The sequence below is a fragment of the Mirounga angustirostris genome, unplaced genomic scaffold (assembly GCF_029215605.1).
Source record: "Mirounga angustirostris isolate CCGP_5_RB_7025 unplaced genomic scaffold, mMirAng1.0.hap1 SCAF_5, whole genome shotgun sequence".
NCBI lineage: Eukaryota > Metazoa > Chordata > Mammalia > Carnivora > Phocidae > Mirounga > Mirounga angustirostris.
Genome location: NW_026991713.1, coordinates 11,825,153 through 11,846,455, shown reverse-complemented (window position 1 = coordinate 11,846,455; position 21,303 = coordinate 11,825,153). Strand labels below are relative to the sequence as shown.

General features: G+C 43.6%; 2 protein-coding genes across 18 annotated transcripts in view; both read right to left on the bottom strand.

Moving 5' to 3' along the window:
- RBFOX2 (RNA binding fox-1 homolog 2) overlaps positions 1–21,303 on the bottom strand; it is a 279,715-nt gene that overhangs the window by 240,075 nt on the left and 18,337 nt on the right. The gene's annotated exons all lie outside the window — the stretch shown is intronic.
- LOC123843305 (phosphatidylinositol 5-phosphate 4-kinase type-2 gamma-like) lies at positions 4,561–15,836 on the bottom strand. Its single transcript, XM_045872625.3, is given in 2 exon segments — positions 4,561–7,161; positions 7,163–15,836. Coding segments are annotated over 2 exon segments (1,257 nt in total). The 5' UTR covers positions 7,627–15,836; the 3' UTR covers positions 4,561–6,368.

Sequence of the window (21,303 nt, the reverse complement as noted above, 5' to 3'; positions counted from 1 at the left end):
ATAAATAAAATCTTTTTAAAAAGTAAAAATAGGGGCGCCTGGGTGACTCAGTTGGTTAAGTGTCTGCTTTCAGCTCAAGTCATGATCCCGGGGTCCTGGAATCGAGCCCCACATTGGGCTCCCCGCTCAGCAGAGTCTGCTTCTCCCTCTACTGCTCCCCCTGCTTGGACACACACACTCTCTCTCTCTCTCTCAGTCAAATAAATAAATAAATAAAATCTAAAAAAAATAAAGATCCCAAATATTATACTAGTTGAGTAGCAGAAACAGACTTTATCAAGAATTACTATCACAAAAAGTGCAGTCAAGAGTAAGCTCACACTTTTTTAAAAGATTTTATTCCTTCATTTTGAGAGAGAGAGAGAGAGCATGCACACAGGGGGAGGGGCAGAGGGAGAGAGCATCCCAAGCAGACTCCATGCTGAGTGCAGAGCCCAACACGGGGGCCTGATTCCACGACAAGATCATGACTGGAGAGGAAACCAAGAGTTGGACACTCAACTGATTGAGCCACCAAGGTGCCCCAAGAGTAAGCTCACACTTTTTTTTTTTTTTTAAGATTTTATTTATTTATTTGACAGAGACAGAGACAGTGAGAGCAGGAACACAAGCAGGAGTGGGAGAGGGAGAAGCAGGCTTCCCGCGGAGCAGGGAGCCCGATGTGGGACTCGATCCCAAGACTCGGGGATCATGACCTGAGCCGAAGGCAGCCGCTTAACGACTGAGCCACCCAGGCGCCCCTAAGCTCACACTTCTAAAAATCATTTTAAAAATTAGGCTGATTCCTCAAAGTTATCAAAAGCAACAAACAACTTCTCCAAAATTCCAATGGCTGAACAGGAGGTGTTTCAGCCCTAAAAGCAAAGAAGAAATAGCATTTTAAAAAGTAATTGAGGGGCGCCTGGTGGCTCAGTCTGTTAAGATCTGCCTTAGGCTAACATCATAATCCCAGCACCCGCCAATCGGGCTCCCTGCTCAGTGGGGAGCCTGCTTCTCCCTCTCCCTCTGCCACTCCCCTGCTTGTGCTCTCTGTCAAATAAATAAATAAAATCTTTAAAAATAAATAAACAAATAACAGCCTGCTCCTTCTGGTGACCATAACCAAATTTTCCTACCTGCTTCAGGTCAGCCCCTAAGGAATTAATCTATCACCCCATCATGAAGAGCCATGTGATCTAAAAGCAGTGGTTCCACCCAGAGACCCCCATGGACGAGACAGTGATTGTACCAGATGGAGACTGTTTGCCCACATTCTATGTTACCGATCATAATTCAAGAGTTCACAAGTCAAGCTTCTAAGGGTCACAGACAGAAAAGGACCTCTAATTTCCAAACGCTTAATGACAGGCACTTCTAGAAATTAGATAATATAAAGTCTTACCTGCTATTTCTTTTGTCAAAGAGCAAATAAGACTGCTGTTGATCAACTTTCAACAAGGTAGAAATGGAGGACAATCCTCCCAGAATAAGAATAAAATTTATTTGTTGAGTTTGGAGCAATGAGGATTATTTTTCTTTTTCAAATCTCCCCAAATGATGTTAATGGGCAGCCAAAACTGAGAAACATGGGTCTACCTAAGTTCTGAAACAAGCTAGCTAGGGTGGCTTAACTAGTGAGATAAGGGTAATATATTCAAAGGAGGTTTTGGCCTTTGCATTATGACTTTGAAATGATTATCTCTAGCAAAAGAACCAAACGCCACTCAGTGATCATTCACCCTGAAAATCTGGGACATGTATCCTACACAGATAAGGTTCTTTCAGTTCTAAAATCCTATAATCTCTCCAACCATTAACCATCTAATAAGTATTGGGCCTACTATATACCAGGTACTGTGCTAGAGGATAGGAATTTAAAAAGAAAATGATCAAAGCTTAGTCCCTACCCTCAAGGAACTTACAGTTTGGTAGGAATTCAAAGTAAAGAGGCACTTGCATACTGTGAGGTAAATGCTAGAAAGGGAAAAGTGCAAGGAGCTATGCTAGCAGTCAGGTGAGTTCTTAACCCCACCTGAGATATTCAGCAAAAGGTTTCCAAAGAAAACTGACCTGTAAACCAAGATCTCAAAGATGAAGGTTAGTGTGTAAAAGGTGGAAAGAGAAGTATTACAGAAGTAACTTCCAGTAGAGGTGCATGCTCTGTGCACGAGTGGGTCAAGTGTTTGGGAGATGAGGTAGGAGCTGGGTCACCAAAGCTGCCTGATGGGACTAAAGGGCATTGATATGATCAGAGCTGTTTCAGATGGATCACTTCTAAGAAAGGTCACTGAGATGCAGTGGCACAGGAAGGGAAGGACAAAACTGAAGGCAGAAAGACCCCTGGGTAAGCGGGGGCACTGGTCACTGAGCTACACAAGAGCAGAGTTTTGCCAAAAGGGCAGATGAGGAGAGGTCAACTGTAGACATGCTGGCTTTGCAGTAACTACAGCGCACCCAAGTGCAGATGCACACGAAGCAGCTGGAAACAGACATCTGAAGTGCAGGGAGGAGATCTAGGCTACAGATAACAATCTGAAAGTTCTCAGCATATAGATGATAAAGCCTTCGCTGCAGATGAGCCTGCCTCTGAAGAACACGTATAACAGAGGAAAAGGCTTAGAGCGGAATCCTGAATAATAGCAACTTCTAAGTGGGGGCTGAGGAAGGAACTAGGAAAAGGTCCTGGGGGAGGGGGGGAATGTTAAAAGGATAGTGCCAGAGAGGCATTTCAAGGACAGGGAAAACAGAAAGGATAGTCACTGGACTTAGCCAAAGGGGTTATTGGTAACCTTGAGGGAATGGAGTTCAAATGTTGTAGCTGAGGAAGAAACTAGACTGCAATGGGTTCAAAGTGTATAGACAATTATTTCAAGAAGTTGGTTTGTAGTTTATAGAAGGGAGAAGAGTAAAAAGCAGCTAGAGGGTAGAGGAGACTAAAGGACTGAATATGCTAGACTTTATTTAAGTTTAATGAGATAGGCATGTATAATGTTGATAAGAAAAAATACACAAAGGTAGATTTAGGGGCACCCAGCTGGCTCAGTTGGTAAAGCATGTGACTCTTGATCTCCGGGTTGTGAGTTCCTGCCCCACAATGGGTGTAGAGATTACTCAAAAATAAAATCTTCAAAAAAAAAAAAGAAAGAAAAAAGAATTAAAAATCTAGGAAAGAGATCCAAGCAGGATTCACCATAGAATGGAAGAACAATACATTTTTCACTGTCACAGACACAGTTTATGGGGCTGATAGCAGGAAGTTAAGACTTCCAATTTGATAGCTTCTATTCCATCTATAAATTAAGAGGCCAAAATTCTTACTTAAGTGAAGGGAAAGTGAATGTAGGACAATGACAAACATTTGAAACAGCTTTGGTGGCAAATCCCCAAGAGGGGTCACTCAAAAACAGAGAGACTGCCAGGCCGGAGTCAAGGGTCCAGGAAACGTTGGAAGCCATGAAGGCAGACAGCTGTGTCCATCTAGGCCTGTGGTTTTGCTAGGTAAGTAAAACAAAACGAAAATAAAGAGAGAATACTGGCCAAAGAGCGGTTAAGCAAAAGAACTGTGAAATCTAAACAAGGGAGGGAGGGAGCAAGACAGGAGGTTCACAGGAAGGGAGAGAGTGCAGAGTGGGCTGGTACAGTGGACTTCTCCATGACACTGAAGAAAAGATGCAGGGGGAGTCACTGAACAAGAGCACTGGAAGAGCATTAAAGAGAAGATGTAATGCCCTGTCTTTCAATTTCCAGAAATGAAGCAGTTCCAGATGGACAAGACGGAGGGTGTATCCTTCGAACAGGCCATGCAAGTACCTTGCAATTCCAGTCAGGGAAGCTCACTTGCGAAGAACAAAGAATGGAGAGGTCAGGGCCTACTGAGGTGCTGGATCAATCATCCGCACAACCGCTGGGGTCTCCTCCCATCTCTAATGACAATAAAGGTAGAAAGAAAGCCCACGAACCAGTGCCAATGTTAGGTGGTTTGGGGTTGGGTTTTTTTTTTTGTTTTTATTGTTTTTTAACAAGGGAGAGAAGCAAGGTAATCAATAAATGACAACACTAAGGGAAGAGGTTAGATGAGCCAGATTGCAAGAGCTTTTAAGGAGCAGGGAATTTCGCCCGAGGGTAAAAGATTAGATAGGAATACTGGAGAGGAGAGGGAGGACAGGATACCAACCTCCCTAAAGTAGCAGAACAAAAACCACCCGGTAGGAGGGGGATGTGATATCCTCAGAAAGAAACCGAATTTAGTTAAGAGGAAGGGGTAGAAATAACTCAGTGAAAAGGCTGAGGATGAGGAAGACTGTTTACTACGCAACAGGAAAAATGGGACAGTCTGTGAGGGGAGGGGCCACTGGAAGGTCAGGTCAGGAGGGAGAACACACAGTCGGGCCTGAGATCACAGGAGTATACAGATGGCCATCCTGGATGCTGACCAAGCAGTGCAGAGTTGAAAGAAATGATTGGTTTGGCTGCTGCGAGGTCTCTTGAAAAAGAAAAAAAGAAAAGAAAAGAAAAAAGAAAAGGAGAGAGTCCCAACAGTTTCTTAATGGAAAACTGGCAGGGTGAAGAAGGACTTGGGCCTTTTTTTTTTTAAATACACAAGATCTTTTTTATTAATTAATAAAACAAAAAAGATGAAAAACAGAAGCAACAAAATGAAGACCATACTGCTCATGATACATCAGCCACATGGTCAGAAAACCAATTTCTGAAGAGTGACAGCTGCTGGTGTCATGGAGTTTTATTGCATTCAACAGGGGAAAGGTAGACGGCTGGAATGAAAAAGATCAGCGGGCCCCTGATGGTAAGATATTATAGGGGCTCTAATCTTTAACTGTGGATTCCTCTTGTTACTTCCTTTGGAGAAGATGGAGGGGAGAGAGGAATTCTCCTTTATGACTGTATGACTTCTTGTGAGACAAATCAGTCCAGCTATATACAGTGCAAAGAATCCTTGCATCCCCACAGGCCAGTTGCTAGTGCCCATCTTTATGTTAAAAAAAAGTGTGGAAGCCATAAAGGGGATCGAGTGGAGAGTAGCAAGAATGGTTGCCTTAGCCCCAAAGGCATCAGGGGATGGGGAGGACACTATCTGGGTCATCAGAGTCCTCTACATTCTGAGACTATCACATGTCATTTCAACTCTTTGGAGGGGGCTGGGTGATTTGAGTCCTGGCTCTGACTCCTCTCTGGGGGTGGAGAGTGAAGATGACAAAGAAGTCCATCTGTCCCTTGGGAGACACAGTAGCAGTATGAGACAGAAAAGAACAGAATAACAAATCCAACTGGAGAAAGGATTTGAGAAGGGACTGAGAAGGAAGTATGCCAGGTGCACACCTCCGAAGAGTAGAGCAGGTTCCCATACTTGAGTCCTTCATCCTCTTGAAGTGACCAGGATTGACCCAGGCAGAGATATTCCCTTCTGGTGGGAATAAAACCTCAGGGATGGCTAGACATGAAGAGAGGAAATTTAGCACTGGGAATGAACCTTTTACCCTGGCCCATCATTCCAGCCTCCAAAACTGCCCACACCCCCCACTGAAGGGTTCCAGCCCCAGGAGGGGTGTGAGGTCCTGGTGAAGAGCAGTAGCAGTCCAATGTCTTCACTCAGGCTTGAACACTTTGGCCATCTCTGGGCTCTTGTACCCAGAAGTACAGGGGTGGGGGTTGGAAGTAGGATGAGGGAAGAGACTGGAGAGGAGTCAATTCTTGACAGACACCTTTCCCAATTCCCTGCATAATTTCAAGTGTCCTCGTGGGTCCCACCTCTGTGAGGTGCCAGCCGGCTCGCCACTCCCCACCCCATTAGTGTGTAAGATGGGCCATATCCCATCACATGTGCATGTCAGCACCCACAACTGTAGTATCTTGAAAGTCCTCCATCCCAGGGCCTACTGGGAAGGAAACATGCCACAGTGAGTTCTATAAAGTTATCAGCAAAATTCAGACACTCTTAGTTCATCCCACACAGCAAAGTGCATCCAGAGTAGTTGCTTGAGCCAGGTCCATCTGTCCAGTCAGGTCCTGAAGTTGGCAAGTAACCCCCTTCCCCCATCTCCTCCTATGATCTAGAAACAACAGGACATTTACAAAGATCAAGGCACTTGGGAGTGAGTCAACAGTAACACTCTAATGAAGCAAGCAGAATGGTTGCAGGGGAGGGAGAAAAGGAAGAAAACTGGACAGGGGGAGATAGGAGAGTGTATTTCTGAGGGTCAGGAAGAGCCTACTCAACAAGATGGAGTTATCTGGATACAAGGAGCCTGCAGCTGGAATTTAACAAAGGAGGAAAAGAAGAAGTAGTGATCAGCATATCCACAATCCCAAGCTTCTCAGAACCCTGCCACCTTGAAGATAAAGCAGCAGTCAGCATGGAGTCAGGCAGTCTCTTAGGCAAAGATGTTGGTAATAAAATCCAGGAATCGCTTAGCATACTGCTCAGGATGGACAGTAGAGATCTCTGCCCCAGCCCCATGCTTGACAGTTTTGGCTGCATGAGCTGCTTTCTTCTTGGCATCATACTGTGTGAGGATGTCGATGAGACCCATGAAATACACCTCCTTCTGGGGGGCCCCCTCAGCACTCCGGATGGCGTAGACATCAATGAAGGACTCAAACTCTCCAGGGCCCAGGGGCCGATGAGAATGGATGTAGCCGCCGATACCCTCAGGGGAGGTGCCATAGGAGCCCACCAGAGCGGGTGGTCCTGTCAGGCCACAGTCCCCATCCCCCTCTGACTCCTCCTCCCACACAGGCCCCTCCTCCTCTGGGTCAGAGCCCCGAATGATGTCGTGGATGCCCAGCAGAAGGCTGTAGTCCACGATCTGCAGCTGCACTAGGAACTCCACATCTCTCTTTAGCTTCTCTAGGAATACTTTCTTCTCCTCTTCACCAATATAAACCTTCTGGTTCTTGTTGAGAAAATCCATATCCTTAAGGGTGGGTAATTCTTTAACCTTTTCCTTATCGCTGGCTTCTCGGGATACAAGGGAGCCCTTGAGGTCATACTTCCTGTGCACAGGAAGACGGTGGCTAAACATGTTACGCATCACAAGCATGTAGCTGTCTTCATTGTCCACGCTGACCTGGTACATCCCCAGGAACTGGGGCAGCAGTGTGTTCCCATGGCACTTCACAATATACTGGTGGTAGCTGGAGAGGTTGCTGTGCATGTCAGCACATGGATACTTCTTTGATGACCGGAGTTCGATCGTGGGAGATAAGGAAGCGACCGTCGCTGCCTTCACTTTCACTCGGGGGACTTCGGGTGAGGGATACCAGCTAATCTTGGTCATCAATGCCAAATTGATCACGGAGGTTCCTGAAGACCTGGGGGCAATATTCCTTGAACTTGAAATGACTAGGCAGATTTTCCCTGTGGAAAAGGTGATTGTTGACCTTGATCTTGGAGCTAGCCTTAAAGTCGTCTGGCAGCAGCATCACGGGGGGAGGCACCAGGCTGAGCTCATTGATCGAGTGGGCTACACCCCACAGGAACACGCCCACCAGCGGGTCAGCCGCCGGGAACACCTTCACCTTCTGCTGCACGAAATGCTTCTTCTTGGTTTTGGAGGCGAAGCCGAAACCCGGGCCCAGGGCCGCTGTCGCCGCCGGTATGGTGGCCGGCGGGACAGAGGAGGACGCCATAATCTCCCTCTCCCGTGCACCCGACAGAGTAGAAGCCGGAGCCCGCGGCGAAGCAGGCTTCCGACTCCGGAAGCAGTGCTCACCTCGAACTTGGGCCTTTTGATAGGAGTCAGCATCAGCCGGGTTTAAGAGAGCTTTCCGGAGGGGTCAGGGTCTTAACTGCAGGCCAAAACAAGACTACTGGAATCCCACATGCTCTACCATACATAAAACAATGGCAGCCTCTGGTCTCTGGAGAGAGGGGGCGTCCTCAGGCTCTGCAAGGAAAAAGCCATGGCCTAGAATACCTATATTGCCACAGCAGACAAGAACACTGAGCAGAGTCAGTTATGATCTGGACCCATTCAAGCTGACCAGAACACGCGCCAGAGTCAGGCTTCTGGTACGGTATCAGGGACTGAGCAACCAATACATAACATCAAATAAAGAATGAGAGGCTTAAGATTCAGGAATTTTGATGTCTCTAACAAAAAGCATTACTAAGCTAAACAATCACACTGCTGCAAGTCTAACATATGTAACTGCTCCAGTGCTAAGTGCCTTACTTGCAATATCTCATTAGTTTTCACAACTCTATGAGGCAAAAACTATTATTAACATTTTACAGATGAAGGAACTTAGCCTCAGAGAAATTAAGAAACTTGTCCAAGGTTATAAATGTATTAAAGCAGCAGAGCCAGTAGGACTCTAAGCCCCAAACTCTTCATCACGGTGCTCTATACCTCTCCCGGCACCATGGGCTCTGCCAACCTCTCTAAGCACACATCCTCTTGAATATACAACTCAGAACAGCTGTTATTAGGGAAAACACAAAAGAAATAAAAGGCATGGTCCTCAAGAAAACCAAGTCTGCTTAGAGGGACGAGATACACACACACACACACACACACACACTCTCTCTCTCTCTCTCTCTCTCTCTCTCTCTAAAGCTCTTCTCACGGAGACCAGACAAAAACTGACCCTCACTTATTATGTCCACTAGGTCCCGTGTCCTGTAGGTCTTGCCTCCCGTGTCAATCTCAACTTCAGAAGTTTGAGACTAAGCCAAAACGAAAACAGCTAGAGGGAGGGGAGGCATACATGAGCCCACCTTTAGGCACTCAGCAGCGGTTTATTTGCACGCTCCTATCTAACAGGACCTTAGTTCCCACGCTACAGCTTAAGCTCCCTGAGCGCACCATTTATGTCTCTACCCCACCTTCACTCAGCCTCACATACAAGTGGAACTCACCTCCATTTCCCTTGTATTAGAAAATACAGTGATACTCTGGCTTTCCTTTCAAACCTCTCTGAGGTAGAATGAGATACAAAATAGTTCTTAAGTGCTCTGAATCTTAATTAAGAGAAATATGATATACAAGTAATAGTAACACATTTACCATGGAATATCTAAACAGCCTTATTCCACTACTAAAAATCAACTGAGGCACAGACATGCCACACATAAACATAGGCATACACAAGTGTTTAAAGCTTAAGCAAAGCTGAATTCAACCTTGCCTCCCCCCTTCCACCAAAATATGAACCAAAATAAAAGACAATTTTGATTATAAGTCAGAGCTGGCATCCTCAAAATGAATAAACCTGTTCCAGGTAACACCGCTGAAGTAGCAGGTGCAGGTAAAATGGACTTCAGCCACTGAACTCTAACCATTTCTAGAGGCAGTCAGTGAAATACAGGCACACTAACGGGAAAACAGGAAAAATAGGGAGGCATAGCAATTTCCAAATACATCCACAAATTTCTTTATACTATTCCCTTCAAGAAGTGGAGCCTAAAAAAAAAAAATAAGTGGAGCCTAATTCTCCTCCCCTTAAGAAGAATAACAAATAAAATAAAGCAGAAATGACAGTGTATATCCAGGGACTCAATCGTTGAAAGCACTTGCAACTTCTCCTTCACCTGCTCTCTTCCTTACTCGATCTCTCACTTGATCACTCACTCTAAGGGAAGTCAACATAAGGTAAGGAAGACACTCAAGGAGCCTAAGGAGAAGTCCTTAGGTCTCCTACCAACAGCCAGCGAGGAACCGACAACATGCCAATAGCCGTGAAATGAACCATCTTGGAATCCTCCAGTCCCAGTTCAGCGCAACAGTTTCATTGGAACTTCATGAGGGATTCTGAGCCAGAACCACAGGGCTAAGCTGCTATCGGATTTATGACCCACAGAAGCCGTGAGATAATAAATGTCTGCTGTTTTAAGTCCATAAGTGTAGGGGTCATTTGTCGCATGGCAAAAGAGAACTACTACTGACAGCATGTTGATGTACACTGGGTCCTGAGTCCCGAACTATCACTTGGGTTCTGGAAACAGAAACTCCCAGAGAGGAGCACACCGGGAGTTCAGTAACCTCCTCTTCTGTTTGTAGCAGTGATGGCTAACAGAACTATAATGAGAGCAAGAAATATGGGCCATTTATGTAATTTAAAATTTCCCAGTAACAACATTAAAAAAAAAACAGGTAAGATAAATTTTAATGTACTTTATGGAATCTAACATATCCAAAATATTAGCATTTCCACATGTCAATATTTCAACATTCGTCAATATTTTTAAAATTTTCAATGGAATTTTTTTTCACCGAGTCTTTAAAATCCAGTGTGTATTCTACACTCACAGTGCATCTCAATTTGGACTAGCCATATTTGAGCCCACGACAGTCATGGGCGGCTAGTGGCTACCATATTAAAGCAGGTCTAGAGAATTTTTTTCTGCAGCTTGTTACCCTTTTAGAAATAAGTCTAGAGCTCAAAGAGGTAAAAGCAAAAATTGTCTTTAAATACCTAAGGAATTTTTTTAAATTTTCCATACTGAGATACATCATTTGTATAGGTTCCCAAGCTGGGAAGGAGTGGCCTTCGTGGAAGGAAAGAGGGAGGCCAAGGGCAGTGCTTGCTGTTAGGAACAGGAGGGACCACTTTGAAAACATCAACATCAATAATCAGAGGGAGTACAGAGAACATCACCTGCGCTTTTAACCGACACTTCCTTCAGTGTCCGCTCATCTACCCATTTCACACACAGCCCTACAGCCATCTGAAAAGGAAAGCCACAGTTTGTTCTGAAGCAGGTCTGGAAGGAAAGGGGTTAAAAAAAAAAAAGGCAAAGTAAAGGAACATTTGGCTTTCTCAAAAACACTTCTCCAGCTAACACATTTGCCTCCCCTCCCCCAGCGATGCTATCTGCTAAGATCACTGCTGTGAAGGGGGACAAATCAAAACCAGAGCCCTCAGCAGACCGTAATCTCCACAAGAAAATCTACTCCAGTGCAACCAGAGCCGCCCTTTTCTCCTCCTGCTCCTACTTCTTGAGAAGCTAGATTCAGACCGCTATGGAAAAAAGCCAGTTGTGTGAGTCACTGCAGCCATCCCAAGGGGCCTGGGCAAAATCCAGAGGACAGCTGAAAACAGCTGTTGTGAGGTCAACTGCAACTGGGGGGGAAGGAGGAAAAAGAGGATGAATTCATAGTTTATTACACATGATCCCATTCTGGCCTCAGAAAAGCTGGTTTTTATTTTCTCAAACAAAAAGTTGCTTCTCCCTTCTTACTTAAAATTCTTCTCCTAATGAAGGAAGCAACAACGGATTTACCAGTTATCACCCCCTCAGACGATCACCCAGTGTCTCCCACAGTGGGGGGTAAACAGGAACCCACCAGGTAAGGTAAAAACTATTAAGGAGCCGCAGTAAAGGCAGACACCTTTAACTTGAATAAAACTCTTTAAAAAAAAATCACCAGGAAATATGAGCCTGCCAAAATTTAGCAGAGAAAGAGCCTCAGGGAAAGAGAAGTTCCACTCTCATTCCTTGCACGCTAATGATGTTACAAGCACTGTTGATGAAGGAAAAAGGAAGACATGCCGGAGAGTGTTTGCACAACTAGGAGGTAACTAGCCTCTAGACTTCTAACCCACTTTCCTACTCGCCAAAAGAATGTCAATCTTCACACATCAGCCCTTGAGGTCCTGAAGAAAAGGTGGCTGACATCTGGTCCAGATACTGTATTAAACAATGTAACAACAGGTACCTTTCCTACACAAGAACGCCCCCAGAGTCTGATAAGTAAGGGAAGAATGGGGATTTCCTCGCATCTGACACAAACTAGTATTACTGGGCTCCAGTAATACAAGACATAGGGAACTGGTAAGCATGCTTCCTCTCCACCTGGTCTCAGTGCCCAGACAGGCACCCTTCAAAACCCCTGTGCCTATAGTTCCAGTGATTTCTACCCACACACACTCCACGGTGCTCAGTTGTGGATTCTACAGTCAGTCATTTTAGACATTCACATGGTAGAAGCAGTCCCTATTCCTCAAATTCACCAGGCAAACTACCTATGAGAATAGCAGAATTGCTGCCTTCAGAAGAGGTCTAGGGAGATTTTTAAAAGCCAGTGAAAAATCCCTTCAATTCTCCCAGTTGCCCACCTGCCATCAAGTGACACTGTTCCTCAAGTAAGATACAAAGATTCAAAATCTCTTTATTACCCTCCCTTCTCCAAAGTGCTGTTTTTTACTACAGAACTTTAGTTATTTCTTCCACAAATGTTTAACTATTTACTATATTACATCATATATAGGACCTCTTGCAATGAACTTCCAAAGCCAGCCACTGGAGATCCTGCCAAGAGCAGAAGGAACTGAGATGGGGAGGGAGTGTAGAGGAAAGTCTGAGTCAGCTTCCAGGGCCAGAGGAAAGTTTCCCTTGGCCTCCCAGGTATAAGATTACAATAATGAATGACAACTTGTAAAAGTCTTAAAAACTTTTTCAGTTGCCAGAGCTTACATTCTGGATCCCTTTTATTTTTTCTCCTTTATGTCTCACCTTTCCAAGCATCCAGCAAACTTAGAAAAACAATTGTGGTACAATTCTATCCTAAATACAGTCTTTCGCACCAACAAATCAGCAAGGTTTAGGACCCTTCACCATATTTTACATCAACTTAAACTGTTATTTAACTTTCCTGAGTTTATACACCATCTACCCAACTAAATCAAAAGCCTTTACAGAACATCCCCTGGATCTTACTCTTCCTATCTACACTACCTCACACTGAGCAGAATCTCAAACAACACCTCTTGGTTAGCTTTTATTTTATATCAAAGAATGCAGGGATGAGACGGAGAGACTGGATCTAAAACGCGCAAAATGAGGAAGCAATGAGGGACGCCTGGGTGGCTCAGTTGGTTAAGCGTCTGCCTTTGGCTCAGGTCATGATCCCAGGGTCCTGGGACTGAGTCCCGCCATTGGGCTCCTTGCTCAGCGGGGAGCCTGCTTTTCCCTCTCCCCGCTGCTTCCCCTGCTTGTGCATGTCCTCTCTCTGACAAATAAAATCTTTAAAAAAAAAAAAAAATGAGGAAGCAAGGAAGGTGGGTCTTTCCAAAAGAAGCCACCCTCCAGAAGTGGAGAAGAAAGTTTTTTTATCAAGTCTTAGGACAAGATGACATCTGAGGCCCCTGCATCTCCTCACAACAGCCAATCTCTGAGTAACACAGCTCAGCAGCCAAAGCCGCTTACACTTTCATCCCCTTCTCCTCCAGAAAGTACTTCTGATAACCGCAATAACTTCCTTTCCAATGAGCCCACAGTGGCAGCCACTGCTGTAATAACCAGCAAGGATTTTAGTAAGTCTAGTCATCTGTTTTGAAGGGCAACCTGAGGAAGCCAACAGACAAGCATGTCCCATGCCCACTTGGGGAGCGGGGGGGGGGGGGGGGCCGTGAGGTTGAAAAGGTAACAAGGAAGTTGTGAGAGGAAATTACCACCAGCTGTAAGGTCAGAGTGTATTCACCTTAATATGTTCATGGTAGTAACCATACAATTTTCTTCAGGGCTTTTTCTTCCCAACTGAGGCAACAAGAAAAAAGAATCATAATTAGGGTCCAAGGGCAAAGTACAAATTGATTTTTAAAAAATAAGTAATGGAGGAACACCTGAGTGGCTCAGTCGGTAGAGCGGCTGACTCTTGATTTCTGCTCAGGTCACGATCTCAGGGCCACGAGACTGATTGAGCCCTGCGTCGGGCTCTGCACTGGGCGTGGAACCTGCCTGAGATTCTCTCTTTCCCTCTCCCTCTGCCCCTCCCCCTCTAAAAAAATAATAAGTAATAATTGAACCTTAGACTTCAGAGGGTCTGATCACGTGAGAATTTTAGTTAACTACACATTGCTGGGCATGTACTATCATCCATGCCTAGGAGACAGGGAAACTATGAGGGAAGCAGTGGAGTAGCTCAGCCCAAGTCCTCATGGAAGACAGGTGTCCACAGGCAGAAGCTAGGCTCCTTAAAGGCATTAATTTGTGGGGAGAACTTGTCTTAGACATAAAATACAAAACACAGGGCGCCTGGGTGGCTCAGTTGGTTAAGCGACTGCCTTCAGCTCAGGTCATGATCCTGGAGTCCTGGGATCGAGTCCCGCATCGGGCTCCTTGCTCAGCAAGGAGTCTGCTTCTCCCTCTGACCCTCCCCACCTCATGCTTTCTCTCTCTCTCAAATAAATAAATAAAATCTTTAAAAAAAAAAAAATACAAAACACATAGGAACGCATTATTAACTTTATAAGATTTAATATCTAAAAGCAGGAAATGCAGAAGTCAGAGTTCTTATAAGAATGCTAAAACCCGTACATGATATTTAAACACAGAATTTTAGACCTGGAAAGGGACTGATTGCTAGACAATAAACAATATTATAATAATAATTCCAACACACACTTGTGTCCAAGGAGTCAAGCACCTGGCTTTAAGTATTATGTATGTGCAGCATGAGGAAGACCGAAGCTTTAACTTTTGAACTTTAGGATTTGTGCTAATTCGCAACTTTTTATTACACTTACCTTTATTCTAAGGAAGGAAGGAAAACGGAGGGATGGAGGGAAGGAGGAAAAGAGGGAGAGGGAATGAACAAAGGCACCCAAAATGTGTTTTACCTTCTATGATACAAAAAATGCATCCCACTTGGGGTCTCAGTAGCTACCTTCCTTGTGTCTGTTTTCCTTTGTTTTTCCTCGATCTTCTCTAGGGCTGTTTTGGGCCTTTTGCCTGTCTTCCTTCTGTGTCTGCCTGCCGACCTCTTTACCTCCTTCCCTATCCCTGCCCCCAACTTCACATCTCCACACAACACAAAAGTAAATTTCACTCAAAAGCACACAATTGTTATAACTGAAAGTTCCTTACAATGTTACAAATCACCTGATGGGATCCTTCCAGTTTAGGAAACTGAGGCTCTGAGAGATTACATAATTTGCCTGATGTCACAAAACTAATAAACAATAGAACTGAAACTAAAATCCAAGTTGTTCCATTATAATACTAAAAGAAAGCACAAAAAGTTGTTTTGTTTTGTTTTGTTTTTAAGATTTATTTATTTACTTGAGAGAGAGCGCACACACACAGAGGGAGAGGGAGAAGCAGATTCCCAGCTAAGCAGGGAGCCCAATGCCCAGGACCCTGGGATCATGACCTGAGCTGAAGGCAGACACCTAACCAACTGAGCCACCTAGGCCCCCCGAGAAAGTTATTTCTTAATCTCAGAGTGGAGAAGGTCTTTCCCAGAGAAAAAAACAAATAAATAAACAGATCCAAAATTTTGAAAATACCTTATATATTCAACTACATTCCAAGACATATGCAAACACATACACATACTTGGTAAGCTATAAACAGATTCAAAGGACAAGTGACAAAATGAATGGAAAGTTTTGCAACATGAGTGACAAGAGCTAATTTCCTTAATGCATAAAGGTTCTTATCAATTAAAAAAATTCTTTCAAACCTGAGTTCATGACAAAGAAATACAAATGAATTTGAGACATATAAAAAAAGATCCCCTTATATTACAGACATACAAAAAAAAGACATACCATTTTTCACTTAGACTGCTGAAAATCCAAGTATGGAAACAGTTTGCCAAGAGGACTGGAAAAAGTCATTCTGCTTTGCCATTCATAGGAATATACAATTTTGGAGGCTGCTTGGCAATACCTATCAAAACTTTTGATGTACCTGCCCTTAGAAACCAACAATTCCACTTCTCAGAATCTGTCCTCATGTACTTACCTATGTGCACAGAAGAACACATATATAAGCAGCACTGCTTACAGTAGCAAAAGACTGGAAACAACCTACATGTCTAACAACAGGAATGTTTAAACAAATCATGATTTAAAAAAAAAAAAACTTTCTATCGAATACTATGTGGTCATTTCCAAAGAATGAGGTTGATCTGCATAAACTGAAACAAAATGTTCCCTAAAACATTCTGTTTAATGAAAAACAAAGAAGAGCCTTTAAGGTATATAAAGGGGTATGCATCTCTAAGTACATACAGAAACAGAATTCCTCTACAACAGAACAGAAACTACCAAGGCTTCTATCACACCAACACTCCAAAAGGAACTCTAGGACTCTTCCAGTTCTGTAACAAGCTCCTACATCAGTAAGTTCTTCTCAATTGCTAACATGTAATAACCTTCTTCAAAAGACTTGTCCCCTAATACCTCTCCCTGAACTCTTGAACCCTATACAACGAAGCTCTCTGTTCCTTCTCAACCCCTTCTTTGCCTATGTACCAGCTCATCACCCGGGCTCCCTGGTAACAGCTTTGAATTTTCCTTCACTCTCTCAATATTTCTCTATATTAACATCAACTCAATTTCCCCATAAACCTACCCCATAGCCTTCCAAAGCCTAAAGGTCATTACTAGGACTTGACATTCTCTTTGCTCTCCCCACTGCTGCTTTTCTATCAATTCATTTCATTCATTTTTCATCAAACATTTATCGGGTGACAACTGTATACCACATATAATAAGAAGTCAAAAAGAGAAACCTAACACCTGGTCCCTGTCTCAAGAAATATGCAGCCTAGGACAAATATTCCAAAGCAAACCTCTTGCATACCATATAAGAGAAGGAAAGAAAATAGATGCAGGGGAGGCACTCTGATGTTCAGCTACACATCCCAAACTGACAGCTCTGGCTACCTCCATAGAAGGAATTGCAGGTGGTGGTCAAAGTCGCCACCGGCTTTACATGTTTGTTTCTGGTTTTTTATTTGTAAGACTGTATTTGCATATTAGCTTATAATTTAAAATAAACTTTAAAAAGGAGGTGATGTCTAGCTAATCTTTATGTTCCTAATGACTATCTAGCATGCTGCCTGGCAAATAAGCGGAGCTCCATTAACGATCACTAAATAAAAGCACAAACGGATGTGCAGAGTTCTACACAGCACAGTGGAAGGGAGGCGAAACAATCACATTCTGTTGCCTTTACTCAACGAAGTTAATGCAGGGTTTCTCTACCTGGGCACTACTGACATCTCAGACGGGATCACTCTTCATGAGGCAGCTGCCCTTTGTGTTTTAGGGTGGTAAAGCAGCACCCCTGGCCTCTACCCAGCAGACACCAGCAGCACCGCGACATCCACAAAAATCAAAAACGTCTCCAGATGTCACCAAACGTTTTGGTGGACAAAATCTCCCCAAGTTGAGAACAACTAAGTTAATGCTTATACATCATTCTACTTCCTCAACTGCCATGACCTTCTGTCAACCTGCCCAATGATCCCAATGCTTGGTCCTCAATGTCAGTACTCAGGCTGACTACCCCTTCCAAAGCCTCCAAGTTCTTCAACCTATTTATTTCCAGCAGGCTTTCCTCCACCATAATCATCCATCTGATAACTATTCCTTAGGAATCGACACTACCCAAACTCTTCCAACATCAAGATCTCAAATTTGGATCACAAGCTCCTGTCCTTTATCTTCTTCCACCCTCTTAACTGCACCTCAACTTGTTTGTTCCAGCTTCCCTATGCCCAGCCCAGGGTAATGTGAGCTTGACTACTTGTGGGCTTCTCAGTACAGTCTGATAAAGTTAAGAAACCATCAGGACCCCCTCAATCCAAGCTGCCACTTAACTGAGACTTAGTAATCCTTTTATTCCACTTTTTGATGAATTCTTACTACACTGGAACAGCACCTACTTCTTTTTTTTTTGGAAAGAGCCAAGATGTCCATCAACAGATGAATGGGTAAACAGTACTTACTTTTTTTTTTTAAAGATTTTTTATTTATTTGAGAGAGAGAGAATGAGAGACAGAGAGCATGAGAGGGAGGAGGGTCAGAGGGAGAAGCAGACTCCCTGCTGAACAGGGAGCCCGATGCGGGACTCGATCCCGGGACTCCAGGATCATGACCTGAGCCGAAGGCAGTCGCTTAACCAACCGAGCACCCAGGCGCCCCAAACAGTACTTACTTCTAAACTTTCTCTCCTCTCCTCAAAGTGTCAACAACACCCTACCTGCAGGCTACTTTTCTTCCCTAACTGAAGGAAGGAGGTCCTCTGACAGGAGCTTAGTCACCTGCCTTCTTACCTCGTACACAGTTGGTGCTCAAAAAATAGGTTAGGAAGGAAAAACATCATGGCTTTATATTGGCTCTATTTAAAGAGTGATTTTTATAAGGAAAAAAAAAGCTCGAAATCTCATTCTGATTCAACATTTTATTCTGCAACTCTAAGCAACCTCAAGGAAAGTCAACATGCCTCTCCAGTTTCTCAAGCTATCCCCACCGACCGATGGCACATACTGCTGCAGCAAAGCGTTCCTCAGAGTAATCATTAAAGCATAGTGAGGCTTTAGAATGAAAAATAAGGTATAAGCTCCAATGGTACCTGATCATACAATAAATAAAAAGTGCTGCCCATAACTGTGAGTGACTCTCAATTCCGTAACTCCGTGAGATGCAGAGAAGTACCTGAATGGGCTAAGAGAACATCAATGGCAATCCCACATGCTAAAGACCCATCCCGTGGTTCTCTGTGAAGAATGACCAATATTCTCCAAGAGTACAACCACTCTGCAGTAGGACACAAGGCTTTAAGTAATTAATTAGGAGAAACAACTGTACAATATCTTTAGAATTAAATGTCCCGTTTTCACCCACCCTAATGCCTTCCACAGGTACAAGCTTACTGTCAGAAAAAACAGCATATGTGTTCCACTTAAAGAATCTCTAGGTCCCTACAGAATCTAAGGCATAACACTTTCCACCAGCTTTTGTCCCATGAGATAATTATGGAATAAGAAGCTTGGCAAAAGCTTTGGCAAAATAGAGCCAATCATTTTTCAAGACATGTTCTAAACTTTTTTCTTGACCTTCAGCTTATGGTAGCTTAGACAAGTATCTTAAAAGCATTTCTAGTCAGCTGTTTTTGGTAACTTGGGAGCAAAATTATTTTTAGCTAAAAAAGTTTATTTCAATCCCTCTCCCATAACTCAGAAGCATCTAACCAGGTTTGGTTCAAGCTTTCCAGAATAATTTTTCTTTGAGTGAATTCAAAGCATAGGACGTTCCAGCTTCAAAGGAGAAACTTTCTCCTTAAAGAGGCATTGACAACCAAAATGTGCTAATATACAAAATATGTAAAAAACAGAAAACAAAAATCACTTGCCTACCTGCCACCTACCCTGGTATACTGTGAGATTAACACATTAACATTCATAAAATTTTCTGAATGCCTCTGATGGACAAAACATTGTTGTTACAGCATTCCAAGCTATGAAGAGCAAAATGGGTGCCTGTGTGGTAGAAAGTGCGTCACATAAACTTAAATATGATGAAAGGGAACATCAGGTTCAAGTTGTTTCCATGCAGCACTCAAACCATGATTCCAAATAGAGAGAAGGCCTCTTCAAGGATGAAGACAGCTACAGAAAAATAAGGAATTCTGCTAGAAGACAGCTCAACTACATGCATACAACATAACCAAATACAGGTTTTCCTTGTTTTCTCTTGTTTTTCTTCGATGAACAAAGGCTGTCACTACTTCACCTACCATGAGGTTATGTTCCTTGAGTGGTGGGATAATCCAATCACCATCACCATCATGTCAACTTCAAGAACACTGATTGCAGGAGGACAGCAGTCTGTGGGTGAACTAACCACCAAAGACACTGGAAAAACCCATATCCTCATGCCCTCCGTTCCCACCCCACTGACCCACCTGTGGTTCCTCTCGCACCTTGTCCTTGCACGTACTGCCACTTCTGCCTGGAATGGCCTGTCCCTCCCTCTCCTCTCCCTGCCTAACCCCTACTTACTCACTCAATCCTCAGCAACAGCTCCTGCAGAATCTTCTCCTGGGCCCATGCCACCCAGTTGGATAAGAATCCCTTTATTATGCTCCCATAGAAACACTGTACTCATTCCTATCCGGGTACAGAAGCTCCTCTATTACCCTCAGGTTAGGTCTGGAATGAAAGGCTGTTCCTAAGTCCGCTAGTTCATAAAATTCCAATTTGAAAAAAATCCAAGTAACCCATCAGGTGTACATCTAGTGAGGAAACATTTCTTAAGAAAACTGGCTTATGGTAATGGTTCTAACTTGTTTTATTTCTTCTCAACTCACTTTATGATTTGCCCTTGACTCTTTATAATTGTCTCTGTCATTGAATAATTCAACCTGTAGAGGTATTCACCAGCTATCATTTCTCACATGACTTCCATTTGTAATCCTGTCTACATTTATCCACCCCTTCGTATCAGCATTTTTGTTATCATCAGAGGTTTTAGCCTCATGGAATAAGACACAGTTAATAAATATAAGCACCAGCAACACCCTATATACTAATAAACAATGTGACAGACAAAATTAAATGGCCATGTGCCACCAGCAGCACTATTTTTTTCTTTGTGGTAAGCAGAACTGGCACACTTCTGCTCTAACACATGACTTTCTTTTTCTATGAAAATTAGCAAATTCAAGTACTCCAAGTTAAATAGCCCCTATACTTATTCCTGTATCATTTTAATAAATTATTTTATTTTTAAAATAATACAAGCATATGGGCGCCTGGGTGGCTCAGTTGGTTAAGCGACTGCCTTCGGCTCAGGTCATGATCCTGGAGTCCCTGGATGGAGTCCCGCATCAGGCTCCCTGCTCGGCAGGGAGTCTGCTTCTCCCTCTGACCCTCCTCCCTCTCATGCTCTCTGTCTCTCATTCTCTCTCTCACAAAATAAAATAAAATCTTTTTTTTTTTTTTTAAGATTTTATTTTATTTATTTGACAGAGACACAGCGAGAGAGGGAACACAAGCAGGGGGAGTGGGAGAGGGAGAAGCAGGCTCCCCGCAGAGCAGGGAGCCTGATGCGGGACTCGATCCCAGGACCCTGGGATCATGACCTGAGCTGAAGGCAGTCGCTTAACCAACTGAGCCACCCAGGCACCCAAAATAAAATAAAATCTTAAAAAAAATAAAAATAAATAAAATAAAATAATACAAGCATATAATACAAAACTCAAAAGGCACAAAAGACGACGATAACTAAGTCTTCACCTTTCCCCCTACTTCTCTGTCACTTAATAACCCTCCCTAGAGGGCACCTGGGTGGCTCAGTTGGTTAAGCAACTGCCTTCGGCTCAGGTCATGATCCCAGAGTCCTGGGATCGAGTCCCACATCGGGCTCTTGGCTCAGCGAAGAGTCTGCTTCTCCCTCTGACCCTATCCCCTCTCATGCTGTTTCTCTCTCTCTCTCAAATAAATAAATAAATAAAATCTTAAAAAAATAATAAAATAAAATAACCCTCCCTAGAGATAACCCACTATCTGAATCTTGTGTTTCCCGGCAAAGACAGTGTGTGTACAAGAATAAAAGCTCTTCTTCACA